Genomic DNA, 22525 nt, shown 5'->3' with positions numbered 1-22525 from the left:
CATTAAAAAGACATACTCCTAGTCATGAAGAATGATATTTTAAAAAAAAAAAGTTGCTCAATATGGTCTGTTGCTAGTAAAATAACTAAATCATTATTAGGTAGAATTTATGATTATATTAGAATTTTGGGGAAAATTGTTGCCACCTCTGTTTCAGTACTGTGCAGAGCAGTAGCAAATCTCCATAGAAAACCTCTCCTGCAAGTACTGGAAGAGTTTTTTTTTGTTTGTTTGTTTTTTTCCAATATAAGTAATTTTCAAATCTTTATAACTTTCTGACAATAGTTGATAAAAAAAATTCTCAGGAATTTCCGCTTAAGACAAGCATATAAAATCCCCCCTTTGTCTGCAACAAGGCAATACATATTTAAGGTTTTAAAGGATTAGAAAAAAAGGTCTTATGTGTCCAGAAACAGCGCCATAATGTATATGGTCTGTGTATGATATTGCATTTCTCTCTCATTCACATTAATGGAGCTAAGCTTCACCACCAGTTACAACCAATGGGCTAGAGTCATGCTGGTTACTCCTAATACTGAACGTGGCGGCAAATAAAGTAAACGAAGATCATAATCATAGAAAATATATGTATCCAAATGAGGCCATATTGGTCACAGCTGCTCAAAAATATACTAGCATGTGTCTTACATATGGCTCTATAAAGGGATTGTATAATTTTAACAACCCCATTTTAGAGTGCTGCTCATTCCGATATAGTGTGAGTGGTTTCCCTGCTGGTAACCACCCTCTCTCTCTCTAGTGGTTCTGCTCACATATATTGAATCACATATACTAGCTCAAAATGATCTGTAACAGTATTTGGAAATGGTGTTCAAAACCATGTAACCCCTTTAATGCTTATGTGTAAGTTGTATTATTTTGTAATAGATGTAAAAGTTCTTAAAGTGAACCTATCACCTGGGAATTTAGTACAAAAATTCTGATATTTCCTACATATTTCCTTCCATTTAGCTGTCTATGACTACAATGTCCCAAAATATGCTGTTTTATGCTACAGTGAAGTGCCAAAGGGGCAATTCTGATGTGCCTTGGCCATGCCTCTTTGGCACTTCACTGTAGCATAACACCCACATCTTTTAACACTGCTAAATGAAAGGTAATATGTGTATCCTTTTCCCCAAGAACTTGGTAACATTGTCAGCTTTTTGGTTCTAAATTTTCAGAGGACAGGTTCACTTTAGTATTTATTAGGTGACTCTGGCAAAGTATGTTGGTTCCTACTCCTAAAGCTAGCCGTATATATTAGAATATTGCCGGGTAAATTTGCTGATTTCGGCAGGACTAGCCAACAATCCATGAGTATGGTAGGTCCTCAACATTATGTAAGATGATTAGGGCAAATAGATTATTTTGTTCTTAGAAGAGATGTATCTGGCTCTGTACACTCAGGGAGACATTTATCAAAGGGTGTAAAATATACACTGGTGGAAACTGCCCACAGCAACCAATCACAGCTCAGCTTTCAGCTGTAGTAAAATGAAAGTTGAGCTGTGATTGGTTGCTGTGGGCAGTTTACAATTTGGGCCTTAGAGTGCATGCACTCAAGTGCGTGCAAGTGCATAGGGTCTTCGGAGAGCAATTGCAAGTGTATGACCAGCTTCACATGTGATCTGACGTGTTAAAATACAACTTTCAATCCTATTTGTCCATGTGGGTAGTTATGCTTTCTCAGTACACATGAAGTTATCACCAGAGGTGTCTGAAAACACTATACAACCTTTTTCCCTAGTAAACAAATGCACATTCGGCTGAGCTAAGCATGTATGACCATGAAGGGTTTACAAACAATTCTCTAACCTAAGGTGTATAGCCAGCTCTAGATTATGGCTACAGTTTGTCAACTCATTGGCTGTGACTATGAGCTTGACAAGAATCATGGGTCATAGTTTTCTGCCTTTCAGATTTTATCATCTCACCAAACTCTGGTAGATTTTATTTGAGATTGATAGAAAAATAGTGCAAGTGGATTTATGGTCAGTTCCTGCAAATATGTGACATTGTGTGGACCCTTTGTAGCCCCCACATGGATGGCTTACACAACAGATCATGAATTTAGAGTTAAACATTGCTATGACTGCTCTATCTCTGCCCTGTAGACCCTTTATAAAGATGTGTGGAGACTTAAAGGCCATTCTTGCTTCACTGGGAACTCTGGGAAGAAAGGATATGCAACAGAGCTCTCACAAAGTTGTGTCCCTTCAAGTTAGTGTTCCATTCCAGCTAGGAGTCTTAGAACAATGACTGGTGACCTGTGCCAAGCCAAACAATCTCTCAAAAAGGAAAGACTCCCCATCCCATCATACAGCTGTTTCGGGGTTGGTAGCCCTCTTCAGGATATTTGCTGGCTAGTGAGAGGACTATCAACATGGGTCGAAGGCAGGGCCGGGACAAAGAGTAGGCAGGGGTAGGCGATGGCCTAGGGCGCCAAACAGCAGGGGGCGCCACCAGGCCGAACCCGGAAGCAGCACACAGGAGGTGATTACATCAGCCCCCTGCCAGGAGATACACAGGTCTGTGAGTCTTCTTCTTCTGCTGCTGCTGCTCCACAGGGCCGGGGGGAGGGGCGGCCAGTATGGGGGACTGTGCAGCATTACAAATCCGCCTGCCTGTGGGAGCTGCTGAGCTGTCGGGCCAGAGAGGAGGAGGTGAAGAACGGCAGCCTGCAGACACAGCACATGGTGACCAGGAAGTGTCTGCCTGTGTTTTGTGTCCTGGGCCTCTCCTGTCAGCTGCTCATGGCTGCATCATCATCATCAGCAGCAGCAGCAGCAGACCCCTCCATGACAGTCCCAGGACCGTGAGGAGAGAAAGTGCAAGCAACCTAGCTGAAAGGTAGCATTTTTGTGCCTGTGTATGTGTACAGCAACAACAAGAGTGTGTGTGTGTGTGTGTGTGTGTTGTGTAAACATGAGTTGGTGTGTGTGTATATAAGTGTGTGTGTGTATACATAAGAGTGTGTGTGTATACATAAGTGTGTGTGTGTATATAAGTGTGTGTGTGTATACATAAGAGTGTGTGTGTGTATACATAAGTGTGTGTGTATACATAAGAGTGTGTGTGTGTGTATACATAAGTGTGTGTGTGTGTGTATATATAAGTGTGTGTGTATACATAAGAGTGTGTGTGTGTGTGTATATACATAAGAGTGCGTGTGTGTGTGTCACTCTGAGAGGTAGCTGTTTTGTGTCTGTGTGTCTGTGTGTCTGTGTGTATGTGTACATAAGAGTGAGTGTGTGTGTGTATACATAGGAGTGTGCGTGTGTATACATAAGAGTGTGCGTGTGTATACATAAGAGTGTGCGTGTGTATACATAAGAGTGTGCGTGTGTATTCATAAGAGTGTGTGTGTCACACTGAGGTGTAGCTGTTTTGTGTGTGTGTGTGTGTCACTTGGGTAGCTGTTTTGTGTCTGTGGGTGTGTGTGTTTACATGTGTGAGAGTGTGACTGTGTGTGTGTATACATAAGAGTGTGTGTGTGTATACATAAGTGTATATACTGTACATAAATGTGTGTGTGTGTGTATATGCATAAATATGTGTCTGTGTGTAAATGCATAAATATATATACATAAAAATATATGCAACTGGGGGCAGCACACAGGGGATATATATACAACTGGGGGCAGCACACAGGGGATATATATACAACTGGGGGCAACACACAGGGGATATATATACAACTGGGGGAAGCACACAGGGGATATATATACAACTTGGGAAGCAAACAGGGGGGTCTATATACTACTGGGGGAAACAAACGGGATATATATACATATGGGGGGGGCGCCATTTGCCTTCTCTGCCTAGGGCACCAAAATTCCTTGTCCCGGCCCTGGTCGAAGGGATACTTATTCTCCTTAAGGAGAGTCCATCATAGAGACGGGTAAACCCTTTAGCGTATAGAGATTTTGATCCGAATCAGTATATAGAATAGCTGTATCTCCTCTTCTGCCTGTTATATGATTAAGAAAGAAAAGCAGTTTTGTGGTTAACCAATCCACATACCTCCAACTTTCTATTATTCTTTATGAGCAATCGTTTTGCACCCCTGGACTTGCTCCAACCTGCTGACTGGATTGAAGTTGTTTCCTGAATTAATAGCAATGATGGATGTGCAAGGTTTAATAGCATCCAATGAAAAATGACCTGGCCAGTAATTAATGCGCTATTCTCCTATCTCGTAATGCACAGTGCGGTAATTGCAGTATATATCAGTTTCTTTGGGATACTTTAAAAACATTTGCCTACAGTAAATGCATGGACTGTGTAAAAAGACCTTATCAGATATAACCAATAAGCAATAGAAGGTGTTGTTTCTTCAACCTAATGTCTAATGCATTCTCATCACCTTCTAGCTGCCTCTGGATATCCTTTCCTTCCTTGCAGGCTCTCTGTGAACTTACAGCAAAAAATTCCATCTAGTGTTAAAACACTAAATGGGAGATACAGAGAAGGAGTGAGTAGGGGGATGCATGGTTTTGCTCAATATTTCAGGGAACGGGATGAGGGGCTGAAGAAAAGATAGATTTCTTTGGACAGTATTCCCTGTAGCATGGGCAGTCAGGACTGGAGATGAGCGAACCGTAAGCATGTTCGAGTTCATCCGAACCCGAGCGTTCAGCATTTGATTAGCGGTGGCTGCTGAAGTTGGATAAAGCCCTAAGACTATGTGAAAAACATGGATATAGTCATTGGCTGTATCCATGTTTTCCAGACAACCTTAGAGCTTTATCCAACTTCAGCAGCCACTGCTAATCAAATGCTGAGCGCTCGGGTTCGGATGAACTCGAACATGCTTACGGTTCGCTCATCTCTAATCAGGACACTTCCAAATCAGAATCCGAAACAAATCTGACAGCCAGAACTGCACACTTGGATCTTTTATCTCTTATTGTAACTTAAAGCATTTCTTTAATTGCCAACTAGTTCTTGGTCCAAAATGAAGAAGTTGTATACAGAGCACATACTGTAGCTTCTGGCCAAATAAAACTTTTAGGCAAACATTTTCCGTGACTTTTATCAATTGCAAGTGAGGTGAGATATCACGATATGGTGTGAACGTTTGTCTTCATGGACCACATAACCACATAATATTCTTAGTGTTGAGCTGGATATTGGACAGTGCCTCTGTTTTGTCAGCACAGTATGCTCACTGTGGAAAATATTCTCTTTTTTAGCAGATAAAAATGCTTTGGAAGGTTCTTGAGCCATGATTCTAGGCCTGTTTTTTAAGACATGATTTTTTTTTTTAAATATTGGGAACAAAAAAATAGAATGTGCATCTTTACTGTAAATTAACCACATACAGTATCAGTTAAATGTTTGCATCCCCTCAGGTCCTCAGTATCTTACTTAGGCTTTATATAAAAGCTTTCATATTGGATATAGTTGTTTCACACACGGCAGATTTTTTTTAAACTGCCACTGCAGTTTTTGTGCCAGAGCCAGAAGTGGATTCAAATGGGATGGGAAATATAAAGGGAGAACTTGTACAGTACTTCTCTTTCCTGTTGGATCCACTTCTGGTTTTGGCATAAAAACTACAATGGCAGTTAAAAAGCAAAAACAAAAAACTGCAGTGTGTGAAACCAGCATAAGTGAAGCCGTCCATTTACATTAGACGCGTGTTTGCTGAACCTTCTGATTTTGGTGGGACCTTCTTACCATATAATGTGTATTGGGACCTCTTGACTCTCTTCCTCTTCCCTACAAGAAGACAAGGATCGATCTTTGGCCCTATTACTAAGGGTGATGTTGTCATTCTGCCTCATAATTGCCACATGTAATAGAGCCCAAATGATATGATGCTGCTAACCCCATTGATAACTACCAAAGACATGGTTTTTATCTTTGTACTAGTAATGCAGCAACCTCCAGGTTAGTGCCACTAGTGCACAACTTGAATCTCCAACAATTAGAAGACTTTGAGGGACATAAATGTATCTAAGTAAAAAAATGTATCTAAGTAAAAAGTAGCACAAAAAGTCACAAAAATGCAAAAATTGCTCAAGCATATTCACCTGGTACTGACCAGACGTAAGCCTGCACCTGTTTGTGTGACTTTTAAAAAGTTGCACATGATAAATTGGATGCTAATCCAGGATTATGGGAATTTTTGGGTGAATACTCAAAACAGGCAGTTTAAAAAAAAACAGCATCTAAAAAATATTTGCCTGTCGAATACTGGTTCGTAAATAGAACTTAGACCGGAACTGGGTGAAAAATCCAATTATTCATCTAAAAATACTTGCAAAACCCTTGATAAATTTACCCCTAAATGCATTGGGTCCAGCTGTTTGGTCTGCATTTGGTCATGCAAATATATCAAAGGTTTGGAATTAATTTGTTCTGGTTTTTTTAAATGTAAAAGAATGGTTTGCTAGATTTACATTTACTGTAATGTTCCTGACTATACTGGTACAGGGAAGGGCTGTATGACTAAGCCAGTATTGGAGAATTGATGACGTGCCGTTCCTTTAAAGATTATTTGGTGCCTGCTGCAGTTTATGGTACATTTTACAGCATATCACTTTAAGTGAAAATAAAATGCTACTGGGATCTATTGTTTGTACTCTGGGTTGAGCATAGCTCAAAGCCAAATCATCATTTTAGAACGATGTGAGTTAAAGCAGACCTGTCACCCCCAACCCCCAACTAGAGACCCATATACTTACCCTTTCTCTCCCGGGCCTGGGCCTTCACCCCAGCACAGGGGGTGACAGGTTCCCTTTAAATTAGTTTTATTGCATCACAATCAGTGAAAAAAAAGTTTCTCTTTTTTTCATTATGTGACTCTTAACCCTTTCATCACATTATGTGGCTTGCGTGTAAGAGTGTTGTGTCACTGGTGGTAAATTCACGGGACACAACCCAAACTTTAATGCCTGGGATTGTAAGCTATTACAACAATTGCATAATTTCTGGCAGAAGCTCAAAGTTTAATCAGATCATTGTAGGAAAAACGTAATTGTCACTAATACGTTCAGCAGATGAAGCAAAACAGAATAATATTGGGGCAGCAGTACAGTACGTACAGTCTCTGCTTTTTCGCTTATAACAAACACAACAACAAACCTTGGCAGTGTTGAAGTGACATGATGTGTCTGAAGCAACCGTCTCCTTATGATGTACAGTAGTAAATGTTACTAATGTTTCTTGTCCTTGTGTGTAATACTTAGCTAAATGTTTTTACAATGACTCACTGCCTCCCCGTTTACTGTAACCCAGCGAGTGCACTGGTAATAAGAATCTGCTGTGATTGTGGCAGTCTTCCTACCTGCTGTCCTGGCCTTCTTGTGGGATATAGCTATGTTGCATTAGTGGTCTACATGGCAGACCAAGACGGTAACTAAAGTGAAGATGACTACTAAGTGAAGAGTACTAATGGTGTGTTTACACAGAGAGATTTATTTGACAGATTTTTGAAGCAATAGCCAGGAATAGACTATAAACACGGAACAGGTCATAAAGAAAAGATTGAGATTTGTTCTCTTTTCAAATCCATTTCTGATTTTGGCTTAAAAAATCTGTCAGATAAATCTGTCTGTGTAAACGCACCTTAAAATGTTCTACTATGACTGGATATAATTAAAAGCGTAGTTCACCAACAGTGTTTTCATTCTAATCAGTTGGTTCCAGCAAGTGCCAGAGATTTGTAATTTACTTTTTTTTTTTTTAAAAAAAAATCTCAAGTCTTCCAGTACTTATCAACTGCTGTATGTCCTGCAGGAAGTGGTGTATTCTCTCCAGTTTGACGCAATGTTCGCTGATGACAATTCTGTCTGTAAATAGTAAAAAAAGGTAACAGCATCCAGGCGCAAAAAAAGCAAACGTGCTTTCTTCCATCATGGCAACATAACAGCGACGTTTCGACCAGTATGGTGTCTTTCAAGCTTTCAAGTTTTGACTTCAGCTTTTGTGTTCTGTCGTGTCAGCTTAATGCTATTTTATGGTGGGTTTGTTTCATCATCAGTTATTGAATATAATCATCTGACCATAAGTACAGAAGCCATGGCTGTTAGTAGGTCTGCACAGTTACTTGTCATTCAAATTCTCAGATATAATGTGAGAAAAAAAAATCGGAGAAATCACCCATTAGAAGAGCCATTGCTTTAGGAAGTCGATTAGCGCCCACTTCCCATTTGGACTTGTCAGTTATTGGAAGGGATTTAAATGAATGACCGTGATGAATAATATTTCTTTATTCAGCCCATCAACATGCCATGTAAGCGGACCTCCACAGGACATTATTATATTGTTACTGTCACTTTAAAAGAAAACTTTAGAAATTTCAAACAGACATGTCAAAAATTTGGATCGGTTGGGGTGTTCATACCCCCACCACTTGCTAGATAAATCCAAGAGAAGTGCGTGGCTGTGTGATCACTGCCCTGCTTACTGCTCTATCTGACTTACAGGAGACAGTTTTTATACCAAGGCCTCCCTCACACTTCTGTAGTCGCAGACCCATAGGTACGCACAGCACTATGGATGTGCATCCGCAATGCACAGAGCCATTCATTGCATATTACATACTAAGGCCGTACTAGGGACCCTCGATCTTGAGGTAGGGGCAGGTCTGGGGTCTGCCTGTGGGTATCCTATAAATGTTGGGATAGGAATATAACTTTCGGACTTTACTGAACACTGACATATTTTATCATAGCTTTTTCTATGGCACCCATATCAGCCATATTTTGCGTGGAAAAAGTAAAGACCCCTTCATGGTCCGACATATGGGAGATATAAAGAAAATATGGTATCCGACAAATAGTGAGAGAGATGCGTCTTCTGATCTCCTATGCAGAACCGTTAGCTGAAAGAATGTGAATAATGTTCTTACATCCAAAGGCGAGGCTTTGGCTAGACTTATGTGGAGGGGTGGAGGGAAGGAAAGCGGTGTGTGTCTGTATCCCATTATGAATCAGAGGAAGTTATTGTCTGTGTAGCACACTGTGAGCTCTGTACATTCTCAGGCACATTTTGTTTTTAGTTAGTCAGAGTCTGTGCAGGGTGTCTAAACCTGTCAGCTGCCACTGATGCCTTGGAAATATATGGAGTTATGGCTAAAGAAGAGGCCTCTGAAGTCTTTACAATTTGTGTAGAATTTCAAGCCTAGCAGCTATAAGGTATCGCAGAACATGCCCTTGCCAAGAGGAACCTTTCCTTTTTCTGTATTTGTTTTCACAGTGCATATTTGGCACTAAATTGAACCTAAACATATCTTAAGTCCAGTCATGAAGTCTTGCACTTTGTACGTGGTGTCTCGGAAGCATTTTTTCTGTGGAATTCTTTGCCGTGCAGCAATCTCTGTGCTCTTGCATGTCTCAGTTCTTACATTTCTCCTCTCTAGGCTTCCCAGATAAAGCATGGAATCAGAGTTATATGGAACAACCGTGAAAGGAGGTCCTATTAACTGGCAACACATTATACGCATATCAGATAAACAATGTTTAGGAACATAAGGTCCAAGGCTGAGAAACTTGGTTTAAGATTTTATGTACAAACCCACGTATGTCACTCACCCTGGACTAATATATTGTTCTCCTTTCTTCCAGGAAAAGCTTTTCAGAAGACGGACGATCTGCGGAAGGTCTCCTTAGGCTGCTTGTGGTGCACAAGTAGCAGGCTTCAATATACATTTTTTTTAATGAGGTAACAGAAGGAAACAAAGGAACATCTTCCCTTTCCCCTTCCCTGCCCCCTTTTTATCAACCCACAGACAAGAAATGGGTCAAAAGATCTCAGGGAGTATAAAGTCTGTGGATGTACGGGACCCCCCCTATAGACCAGTCAAAAGAGAACTAAGGGGCCCTGACTTTTGTAAGCCTGCTAGACTAGACATGCTGCTGGATATGCCCATGGCTACTTTAGAAGTTCAGCACAAACATGCTTGGAACAATGAGGACCGGTCTTTGAACATCTTTGTGAAGGAGGACGACCGTCTGACGTTTCATCGACACCCAGTTGCACAAAGCACAGACTGCATCAGAGGGAAAGTTGGCTACACGAGAGGCCTTCATGTTTGGCAAATTCATTGGCCTACAAGACAAAGAGGAACACATGCTGTGGTTGGGGTAGCAACTGCAGATGCCCCTTTACATTCAGTCGGATATACTTCATTAGTAGGAAGCAATAGCGAGTCTTGGGGCTGGGACCTAGGACGAAATAAACTTTACTACAACTGCAAAAACCAACCTGGTGTTACGTATCCGGCTTTTCTGGAACCTGATGAATCATTTGTACTCCCAGACTCTTTACTGGTAGTTTTAGATATGGATGAGGGGACGCTTAGCTTCATAGTTGATGGACAATATTTAGGAGTTGCCTTCAGAGGACTTAAAGGGAAAAAACTTTACCCTATTGTCAGCGCTGTATGGGGTCACTGTGAAATTACAATGCGATACATCAATGGACTAGATCGTAAGTACAATAATCATTCATGATGCTATAGTTGTATTATACATATTAGCCTCTTATGCATTTTATGATGGTTTTAAGTTGCAATAAGCTTTTCGAAAGTGAGGATACATCTTGGTCTTAGTATATTGATATTACTGATATTGATAGTATGGCAAGACCCTTAAAATCTTTGATGTTGGCCACCTAGGTTTATATCTTCTTGCATTGTATTTCTTAATTCTGCGCACCAGTAACTGAATTCTATTTGGTGCTAAGAACTGCAGACTTCATTGAATAGATTTTGGGGTGTCAATAAGGTGGTCCAGGTGGCTCAAGAGCCAAAACATGGCTCACCTCCTTGTCTGCTATCATCTCCAACCTTTGATTGATTGATGTACAGGGATTGGCTTACAATAAGGACAGGCCTAAGATGTGTGGGCAGGCGAGAAAGTGGGTCAAGCTGTGGCCATTGAACTGCTTGGCCCCACCTGCTTGACACTTGAATGAAATATAAAGAAGCAATTTTGTAAGACTGACAACCACCATCAGGTCTAGGAAAGGTGCAGTTTGCTTTCATACTATAACAGCTATAAAACAGTGCCTGCAGCTCTTAGCAGCAAATACAGCAGATTCCCTTTGAAGATACCCAAAAGCTAGACACTAACTAATCATAGTTACAGTAACATGTTGCATCTCAGGACCCTGTTATGTATAACTATCAAGCTACTGCACACATTGTGCTATGTAAATCCTTAAGATGCTCCACACACACTTTGCGTACTGGGAATAAAAGAGAATTACAAATATATAAAAGAACCTGGGCCCAATTACACTAACAGATTACCTGACAGATTTTTTTAAGCCACAGCCAGGAATGGATTTGAAAAGAGAAGAAATCTCAGTCTTTCCTTTATTACCTGTTTCCTGTTTATAGTCCATTACTGGCTTTGGCTCAAAAAAATCTGTCGGGTAATCTGCTGGTGTAATAGAGTCCTTAGACACAGACACACACACACCCACACACACCCACACACACACACACACACACACACACACACACACACCGTTTAGTCAGGTTTCTTCACTGCACACAAAAAACTCTGTGGTGGGGTAGGTGCATTAAGCAAGTCAGCAAAACACTGTTATATTTTCCTCTAGTTGCCAAAATTAACCCCACACAGGTTGCACAACATTGCGGAGGCAATGACCAGAACAGGGTTGGCTTTTCAAGGTCTTACCTTTTTTTCTTTTTTACTTTTTGGCTTTTAGATTAAATTCATTTGCCAGTAAACAAAATTCCTGAACGCTGCTGCTCTGTGGAAAGTTAAGATTATTTTGCAGTTACTTTATTCTTAAGGATTGTGCTACTTCAGAGACGCCAATTTATTATCCTCTGTTTGCTCTTGAACAAAATGTATTTCCATGTGTGTTTCTAGAAGGATTAGCTTATAGCAGATTTTATGATGGATCTGAATTGTTACCAGCTGAGGTGCCAGGCTTTCTTGTAATAAAGGGGACCTTGAATTGCTGCAGTAAAATAATAATATCCAGATCTGATAACACAGTGTTATTAGCCAGAAGACGTAAATGGCTAACCAAGGTATTGAACATAGCACAACATGCATGGAGGGTTAATATTTATGAACTGAACGCACGCTGTAATGAATCCTTCCTTTGAACGCACCATGTACTCCTCTTAGACCTTGCATTTAGATTTATGCATGTGCATATACTAGGTAATGTGGGCATTATGTGTTATGGGACTGTATTTGATGTACGCTTATGGATGCTGCTTTATGTCCACATTGCTGCTTTATAAAGGGAAAACAATTTAGGGCTCCAATTCCTTATCTTTAAGTTTCCATTCAGGCAGCTGTAAAAGATACACCTAGCTTGGTTGCAGTAGATCTATTATTTATGTTGGATCAGGGCTGGAAATAACCTGCCCTGCACCTGAATTATATCCCTAGGCCAGCAGGAAGGTTGATTGATTTAACATTTCATGGTTGTTTATGCTGCATTTTCAGTAAGGTTCATTGCCAAAGTAGTTTATATTTGTAATGGCTGGGAGGCTGTCCATGGCACTGTCTCGGTGCCAATGTAGGCCCCCTAATAATTCCAGTAATCAGTCTTTATGCCAGTAATAGAATTACAGATATGCTTCTTTATATTGCAGATACTGTACACAGAACATTTCCACAAAGGCCGTACAAATGTCAATGTTTCTGTGGGTTTGTGAGCAACAAAGAGAAAGAAGGGTCAGTTATGTTAGTTCCCCTTTTGTTATAGCTTCTAATACCCTGCATAGGTTGGGCCACAGAGCCTGGATTCCTGCTTGGGATGGTAGAATATAATGGCATCAACACCAGTAATAGGCCCATTTTGATGCTTTGCTATACAGAGCTCTCTTACAATATCATTATGTGTAACACTCAGCAATCACATGATAAATCAGTAAATCTTCATCTGGTCACATTATTTTGGCACGTTAAAACATCCTTATTTGTCCACTGCACATAATAGTGGAAGCTTGCCTGATAAATGATGGAAGTTAAAGGAGAAGTCTGGCAATTTATAAAAAAAAAGGTAGCCGGCAGGGGGGAAATTGAGTACAGACTCACCTCTCCCTGTGCACACAGTGAGCGGCAGCACAAGCGTCAAAACCCCCACTGGCCTCCAGGATCTCTGGAGCTGACACGTCATGAGTCAGCACATGGAATGGCCGCTTAGCCAGTTAGTGACTGGGGCAGGACGCTGCTCCAGTCACTGATTGGCTGAGAGGCCAGTCCATCAACTGGGACAGGCCAGGAAAATGCCTTCTGGTGGGGGTACTGAGTCCGGTTCTGCCGCTCACCGCGGGCACGGGGAGATGTGAGTCTGTACTTGTAATCAATTTCCCCCCTGTGCCTGATTTTAGAGATCGCCGGACTTCTCCTTTAAATAACATTTTGTCATTTCCCAAATCTTTTGCTATGTTGTAGAGAAGTCAAAAGTCTGATGGTGGGTGGTGGGTTTGATCTGTAGTCTGGGTCTTTAACACTCCACCAACCGCAAGAACAAGCCTGAAGGACATGTTAGTTTGTTCTTTCCCAGCTGTGTTCTTCACCAAGACAGACACCTATATCTATGACACGAATACAGACACCTAAGTCTATGGGTCCATCTCTCTTCACACACACACATATTGGGGAAAAGCAGCACTCTCCCTCTTCATTCCTGCGATCAGTGGGTTATTCTTGCTGCCATTAAAGGGATGTCCTGGCTTTGTAAAACATGGATGCTTTCCTTCAGAAACAGCACCATTCTCGTCCTGGGTTTGGGTATGGGTATTGCAGCTCATTGCCACTGAACTGAATAGAGCTAAATCGTAATGCCACACACAACCTGGGGACAGGAGTGGTGCTGTTTTTTGCAAGAAGGTAGCTATGTTTTTCTAATACTGTATAAACCCTTTAAAGGGGTATTTTCTTTTGGGCATAATAACAAGCTGATCACTGGAGGTCCGACCAACTGATCCGACAGCTTGGAAGCATTCAGTGGCCTCATAGAGGATAAATGGATCGTCATCTGATCACATGTGAAGCTTTCCTTTAATACCTGGGGCACCCTAATATTTAGGTTCATATTTTGGCAGGACTGACAGTGTCAATTGGTGCTTTTAAAGCAATGAAATGCTGACGTATTGTAGCACAGGGTCATAATCTGTATGTTACATTTCTGATCATTCTGTCTAAACCAGAATCTGCTATGGTACATGACAACTGTTTACAGTTCATTTGCTTGTTTCTTCCTGAGATCATGTAGACATGGCTTTCTCAAGCTTCTGTTTAATCCATCATCTTGTTGTACCATGTAGCTGCCAATATTTTAAAATAGATTCCACCTACTACTGAGTAGGTGCATCGAGCTGCCATAAGTCTTTCCATTTGGTTGCCTTGTTGTACAACATATTTGTTCCTTATTTATATACACTTAGATAATTATGATGTGCCTACATTTTACTGAATATATTTGTAACTAGTCACAGTTGTTTTATCAAACATTGCATAATTTAATAGTAAATGTTAAGTCCTTTTTACAGGGGACGATTATCACTAAAGAACGATTCTATGAGCGTTGATATTCACCCGATAATGGGCCCGTGAAAAAGGGACAGAGATCAGCTGACAAGCGAACAAACACCTGTTCATTGGCTGATTTGATCCTTTGATCCTTATAGCTGAATCTCCCCTTCCAGAATTAATTGTTTGGCTCATCGGCACTACACGGCCGCATATTGCGCCGTATTGAAGGCCCCTAAGAAACTTTGTAATATATGTTATAAATAAAAACATTAAACATTAAAAACAATAAAAAAAATTATTTACACTGAAAAAACATTTCAGTTTTGTCTGCCTTCACAAGATGGACTAGCAGCTCATAGAGATAGGATTACATGCTGCCTATGCATGTCTGTGGAAAGGGAAGGGTTAAGGAGTGAGATGGGAAAGGTGGAGATTTCAGAGAACAGAGCGAGAGACACAGAGACTTTAGAGAGACAACACAAGTTTACTGTAAATATTAAATCTTGCCCCAGGGCTTTATTTGCAACTCAGACTGTTCACTAGTGCTCTATAATGTTCTTTATACTGCTGCTCCTTCTTAGGGTGTGCATGAAGACATTGGAGAGCAGGATCTCTTCTTCTGTGTAAGTGAAGTGTATAGTCTCCACCCACGTGTACAAAGACAATTGAAAATTTAAAATAAAGCCTGTAGAGAGGAAAACTGATTAAAAATACAGTTTGGGGCTGGGTTCACACTACGTATATTTCAGTCAGTATTGTGGTCCTCATATTGCAACCAAAACCAAGAGTGGATTAAAAACACAGAAAGGCACTATCCACACAATGTTGAAATTGAGTGGATGGCCGCCATATAACAGTAAATAACGGCCATTATTTCAATATAACAGCCATTGTTTTAAAATAACAGCAAATATTTGCCATTAAATGGCGGCCATCCACTCAATTTCAACATTGTGTGAACAGAGCCTTTCTGTGTTTTCAATCCACTCCTGGGTTTGGTTGCAATATGAGGACCACAATAATGACTGAAATATATGTAGTGTGAACCCAGCCTAAAATTGATATAATGGCTGGAAATAGTACCCTTTAAAGGCCCTATTACATGGAGCGATCTGGAGGAGCAAACAAGCGCCAATCAGTCAGGTCAGCACTCCTCATTCCCTGCTTGCTGCCGTCACTATTACACACTAACAGCCAGCGGGTAAGAGTGGGGGTGGGGCGCAGGAAGCCCATAGGCGATAGCGGCTGTCTGCTGCCACTGCTTCCATTGCATGGAGCGACAGCCAGCAGACCGTCACTATAATTCTACATTTTTTCAACAAGTTAAAAGACAAGGATCGGCCAACATCTTGCATGTCGGCTGATTGTTGCCTTTTAACAGAAGCTATGACACCAATCGAATATCGGCCGATAATCAGACAGATGCGGCCAATAATCGCTAGGTAATAGGGCCTTAAACCTAATGCAGTCACATCTGGACAATGGTAATCGAAGGGGTGACTAAAATGGACCTTTGTGTTATAAGTGACATATAATGTGTGGTATTAAGTTCAACATACAGATTAACCCTTTAAGCATGTAGACTCTGAAGGTTCAAGCTACATTGCTGCCAACGCTGTGTGTAGTGAGGTGGAATCAAAATGTAATGTTTGGATGCAGGATCTGTACGTTATCAGAATAAATTCCCCTCTTGCTTGGGTTGAACTCTGTGTCTTTCATTACATCTAGTTCTATAGCCTTATCCGAGGCAGGTTTATTATATTATCTATCAGATATATATATATGTATATATATACACCATAAATAGTAAATTGTCCTTATATTGCTGGTGAGCCCTCAAACTGTTTGTAGTAGAGTGAATAAACCACTATTCCCGGTCCCTTCTGAACGCTTTATTTTTAGCTCAGTGATCTGATGCAGCCCCTGGAGTATTAGCACACAGATACTGTTTCTGTATTCAGGCCTTAATGGAGTAATCAAGCTGCATGCCAGAATATGCAGGGATGACATAGTCTGGAGGAAGCCACTACACTGGCTCTACCTCCATTTACATGTCTAAGTAATTTTGTTTGTATTGCAGTATTTTCATCTTCAGCCATGCTCCCATAGAAGAGTGTGTATATATATATATATATATATATATATATATATATATATATATATATATATATATATATGTTATATTGTTGTCCAACATGTCATTCCTGCAGAATGTAATAATATAGGCTATTATACTTACAGTTTTTAAAACTCCAATTTTTTCATGCTAAACTATTGCAATAATAGGGCAGTGCCAAGCAATGTAAGTATGGCAGGTTGTTGAACTTCTGCTGGGCAGGACCCACCCCTGACTGCTTATAAAATGCAGGAATTTGCCGTAAGAGTTTATAGTTCTGGGAGAAAACATGTGCGGTAAGAATAAACCACTGATCTTATGTACACTGTGAGGACAGCGACAGACAGAGCAGCTTGTGCATTGAGAGCCAGGTTATATACACAATCTCCCATAGCTGCTGCATCAGCTAGAATGTGAAGGGCTGAGTATTACCGATAGCTCCCTCCTCACTCAGCTGTCAGTGTTATGTGTCCCACAGCTGCATTGCAGTACTAGAGAACATATCGATGGTCACATGGAAAGCTGAGCTCGCCATAAACAGCAGATCATGATGGATCTAATTCCTTTTTTTATCCATTAGAAAGAGATAAAATCAAGGCATGTTTTAAGTGAAGTCAAAGATATATGGAAGATATGTGTGTGTGTGTGTGTGTGTGTGTGTGTCTGTGTGTCTGTGTGTGTGTGAATTAAGATCTTAAAACCCATGAGGTTTTCCAAAAAGGTATAGACATCCATTCATCTATGTTATTACTCTCTATAGACTGGTAGTCTAAGGGTGCGTTCACACGTACAGGATCTGCAGCAGATTTGATGGCGCAGATTTGAAGTTGCTGATTTGCTTTGAATCTAATCTGGGCCATCAAATCTGCTGCAGATCCTGTACGTGTGAACGCACTCAAAGGCTATGTTCAGACCTTGTAAGAGACCGGCCGGTCTCAGAAAAGATCATCCCAGCCGGCACTGCAGTACCGTCCAGATGATCTTTAGTTCTGCTGAGTTCTGATGCACCTTCATCAGAACTTCCCACAGCACACAAAGGAGTGTGCGGCCAGAGCTGCTCGCTCCATGGTGTGAACTGACTGAATAGCGGCCGCAGAAAACGGACATGTCAGTTTTCTACGGCACCGCTAGGGATCCTGGCCGGAGTGTATACTATGGGGGACATCTATTAAGTTCGACGTTTTCTGTGCCAGACCTAAAAATGTCCCCGCAGCTCTGCTGTTACAGAGATTTATGTAGAGGCGTACTGCCTCTACATAAATCCCATGCGCGCCGCTGCGCACGGCAGGACACCTACTCCAGCTGAGAGCTGGAGTAGGTTTCCTGCATATTTTTAGGCGAAACTAAAGATGAATCGCATGCCCCCCGTTCCGCCCCCTCCACACCGCCTCCCCGCCCCCTGGCGTACCCGGCGGAAAGTGCTGATTTGCGAATATCGAATTGCGCAAATCGGCACTTTCCACCGGAAAAAAAAAAAATTCGCCTCTTGATACATGTCCCCCAATGTGTATACACTCCGGCCAGGATTCCCTCATCCTCCAGCACTATGTAAGTACCAGAGAAATCACGGCTGTTGTAACAATTCCGCCGCAGAATTCCACTAGTTTTGCTCAGTGGGAACGGGGCCGAAGAGTTGCAGTTCAACAAATTAGGCTGGGTTCACACTGCGTTTTCAGCATACGTTTAACAGATCAGTTTTTTTTTATCGGACAAAAAAATTGTGTCAGCAACGGTTTTGTGTCCATAAAAAAAAAAACGTTTTGATACGTTTTTTTTTATAATGGAAGTCAATGGAAAAACGGATCAAAATGGATGCACACAAATGCATCCGTTTTTTTCAATCCGTTTTTCATCCGTTTTTTGCAAAAACGGATGAAAAAAACGGATTGCAAAAACGCAGTGTGAACCCAGCCTTACTTAGTGGAAAATACATAGTGGAAATATTCCTGACTGAACTTGACATGCGGTGCAGATTTGCTCCTGTTATTTACTACAGGTAATCCATCTAATGGGCACTGTCACAAAATAATAATATTAAATTCAGTGTCACTCCTCGGCTCGCAGTGATCTCCAGCTAGGCACCTCTATGAGGCTATGGGGCTGCCTGGACAGAGCTGACTGACAGCTGCTGCGCATTACTCCCCGCTCCTGATCGGGGTGGGTTTCAGCTGCAAAACTTTTGATATGCCCCAGTGACATTTCAATAGTTTATATTAATTATAGGTACACGTTATTATCTGATGGATGGTAGGTGCTCTTAGCAGAATAACAGAACTGTGTATTGCAGCCTGTATTCCATAGATGTAGTCAGGAGAGGCTAAAAGTTAATGTTGGGCAGTCTTCTGATTTTCACATTGGGATGTTTTGTGAACTCTCTCCTTGAATAGTTTACTAGCTCCAAAATAGTGTTGCATAAAAATGAAAGGGCTCTGGGATCCATAAAAAAAACCTGGAAAAATGATTCATGTGCTAACAATCTGACGTTCACCAGTCAAACATTCACCATAGAGACCCCGGTGTTAAACAAGGCTCGGCGTTCCTGCGTGGTGTTATGCAGTAGGGTCTGTTAGGTGCTGCCACTGCGGTCAGTTGTTCTTGAGACCCAGCCAAGGATTAGTGCTAGTATTCAGTGATTCACAATTCTTTTTTTTCTCTCTGATCTGACTCATAAATATCCTGTGTATAAAATCCTCGTGGATGACATGAGTAACTTCCTTAAGTGCTCTTAGTTAACACTTCTGTGTCGTATTTATATTTGTGACTTAATGATGCAAGAGCAAAATTCCTCTAATATTGTTAATGACCACTACTTGTCCATTATATTTTATAGGGTTTTATTGATTCTTAGTAGTAAAAATTATATTTTACCTTAAAGAGGCAGAAGGAGATGTTCTTGCATTAAGGCCCTATTCCACGGAACGATTACCGGCCGTTACAGCCGATAATCGTCCCATGAAATTGACAGCAACGATCAGCCGACATCGTTCATCGTTTTTCAACAGTGGTCAGTGGGCAGTGATTTAAAGGGGTTATCCAGTGCTACAAAAACATGACCACTTATGCACCACACTTGTCTCCACTTTGGATGGGGTTTGAAACTCAGTTCCATTAAAGTAAATGGAGCTTAATTGCAAACCACACCTGAACTGGAGACAAGAGTGGGGCAAAAGTGGCCATGTTTTTGTAGCGCTGGATAACCCCTTTAAAGGAGGAATAAAAGTGCTGATCATTTGCTCATGGGGTCTAACCGCTGGGACCTATATTGATAATGGGAATGGAATTACCTTGTCACCCAAATGATTCTAAGAACACAGGGAAATTATGGCCTAGAATGAACAGAGCATATGTGTGACTTGCGCTCCACTCATAGATAGATAGATAGATAGATAGATAGATAGATAGATAGATAGATAGACAGACTGACTGACTTGTGGTCAATATATGCATACTGGTACTGAAAACAGAGCTTGTAATCTACTGCAGCTGGGAGGTCATGTAGTCAATCATTGCTTACATTTCACAGTGTCCTTACTCTTATTGTCTGTGAGTCCCTGAGCAGAAGTGCACATCCTTTCTGATAGCAGTAAAAACAATACATTGCAATGATTGTATTTCTTCATTGAGTATTGGTGCTCCCTGCAGACAGGAATGACTGTGGATTTGCTGTAATGCCAGCATTACCGTGTTCTCACAGTCTGAAAATGGCAGATTTCAAAAACAGTGATATTATAGAAAATTACACTCTACAAAATGATATAGCAGTGTCAACTGGGTGCCAAGCTGCAGAACAACAAGCTATTACCTTCACCTATTATTTTAATGTACGTTTTTTGCCTGTGTAATAACATCTTCTCTTGGCAGCACAATAATGGGGTATTTCTGTGCCTTTGGGCTGGCGGGATACATAGAAAATGTAATGTAAATGTGATGATGACAACTATCAGCCGAGTAAAACCATAGGTCACAGACTGCACATTATTCCATGTAGTAGGAGGTGTGTGGTCAATGCCAGTTGAAAGTACATAGAATATAAAATACCGGTGTACTTACCTATCCACACTCCTCGGTGCAATCTGGTCTATTCCCCGCTGACAGGGACCACTGCTGAAGCTTTTACATCTGTATTTGAAATGACAGTCCACTGGCTGCGGTGCTATCCCGTCTCGGTCCGTGATTGGCTGAGCTGCCTGTCACTTCAGAGACGGGTGTAGAAGCTTCAGTGGCAGTTCAAGCCATTGGGAATTATGCAGAAGGACACTGGGGAATGTGGAGAGGTAAGTATAAAACTTTATTATTTACTATATATATATATATAAGCGAGCAGTGATCTGCGAGATCCGGCAAATTGGGCCATTTAATATGGACCTTACTGTGTTTTTTCTGTCCTCTTTTTGCTTAAAGGTGCCTATACATCTTCCATAGCTAAATGCTTACTAGGCTGAATGTTATCTCAGCTGTTCACTCCATACACATGAAAATGATTGGCTGTGATGTGAATGAAGAGAGAGGGGAAGTAAGCCGTTATGAGACAGTCCTGGTGGCAGCTTTTCTCCTGGAAAACAAAAGGTTCCAGCAGTTGAAATCCAACTTGCCCAACCCTTCTCTGTCCCTACATCACCTGTCCGTGGGGGGGGGGAGTTACGGGGGCCGTATTACCTGGCCTGACATTGACATTTTATGTAAACAAGTGCCGATCTGCTAGAACGGATCTCTCTTGCCGAGTCTGTTAGACAGCTCCATGATTGTGAAGCAAGGGCTGTGCGGACATTGTTAGCAATAAATATTCATAAAGAAGGGCTATTCAACAGGGCGGGTTGGTGTAGTAGCATATAATCTAATTTACATAATAATAAAATGGAGGATTTAACGACAACACTGATGATGATAAAGGTAGGAAAACTACCTGCCTCCTCAGCCTCCCCTGCTGTATGGGGAGCAGTAGATTCGAGTCTTCCAACCTGCTAATAGTTTCCCTTTAATGTGAAATAAAATTATTTCAGTTGTCAGGGGAGTTTGTATAGTTTAGCCCTAATTGTCCCCTTAAAACATGTAGATTGTAACTCGGTTGACTTATATTTAATACCATGTCATTTTCCAATTACAAAACAATAAAATGCCAATAATGAGATTACCAGTTTAATATTGCTCGATGTAAAAGACAGGTAGAAAGTATAGCCTTTTCATTTGCAAGTGCCCAGTCAAAACAGGCAATTGAGTTGTTCTGCTGAGTCTCGAAAGGGCTATTCAAGTTCTAAATGTGGGTGGCAAAGCTTTGTATTTGCACACCAGGAAGCTTAATCGTATTCCATGCTTTATGGCCTTGCTAATCACATAAGGATCAGTTGGTTTCAAAGGCTATTATCCATCCATTCTCTCCTCCGGAAAGTGTGCCTCAAATATCTAAAAAGTTGTGTGATTTAGTCGTTCTCAGGCTCAACTTTGATTACATGAACTGGGTTACAGGGTCTACAGGAAGAAGTTACATTTTTATGTGGTAGTAAATTATTTTCCTTCTTTGCTCTCAAACTTCCAGCCTCCGGGTCATAAAAGTATTTTACATATGGGAAACACAAAAGGAATTTTCTGTAGTTTTTTAATTCAAATTTTTTTTTTTTTTGCAAAAAAAAAAAATGTTTTACAGTGTACCAGATGTACTGAAGAAATAATTGTTAATGGGCTCTTCTAAAAGAGTTACATTATTATGCTAAAAAAGGGTTGAATTTTATCAAAACTAGTGAAAAGGCAAAGTCTAAGAGATGTTTATAGTAACTAGTCTGGTTCTGGTGCTGCCTACTCTGTTGGAATAACTGGCTCCTGTGTAGCGGACTCCTTGAAGAGTGTCCATGAGGTGGAAGGTTCACAATCTGAAGTTTCTGTGCTGAAATCTTGCTGTGTTGGAATGCTGGTAAACTCTATGGTACTG

At 41.0% G+C, this 22525-nt stretch overlaps 1 protein-coding gene across 2 annotated transcripts in view; it reads left to right on the top strand.

Moving 5' to 3' along the window:
• SPSB4 (splA/ryanodine receptor domain and SOCS box containing 4) overlaps positions 1 to 22525 on the top strand; it is a 120192-nt gene that overhangs the window by 44442 nt on the left and 53225 nt on the right. Inside the window, exons 1-2 of one of the 2 annotated variants that reach the window (XM_069973873.1) lie at positions 9006 to 9149; positions 9579 to 10443. In XM_069973873.1, the coding sequence (XP_069829974.1) occupies positions 9750 to 10443 (694 nt within the window). In that variant the 5' untranslated portion in view covers positions 9006 to 9149; positions 9579 to 9749. Of the gene's footprint in view, positions 1 to 9005; positions 9150 to 9578; positions 10444 to 22525 lie in introns of those variants that run through there. The other variant, XM_069973872.1, reaches the window with a different exon arrangement.

Source organism: Dendropsophus ebraccatus, chromosome 6 (assembly GCF_027789765.1).
Source record: "Dendropsophus ebraccatus isolate aDenEbr1 chromosome 6, aDenEbr1.pat, whole genome shotgun sequence".
NCBI classification, from domain to species: Eukaryota; Metazoa; Chordata; class Amphibia; order Anura; family Hylidae; genus Dendropsophus; species Dendropsophus ebraccatus.
Note: the sequence above shows the minus strand (reverse complement) of the source record. Positions and strands in the feature narration are given on the sequence as shown.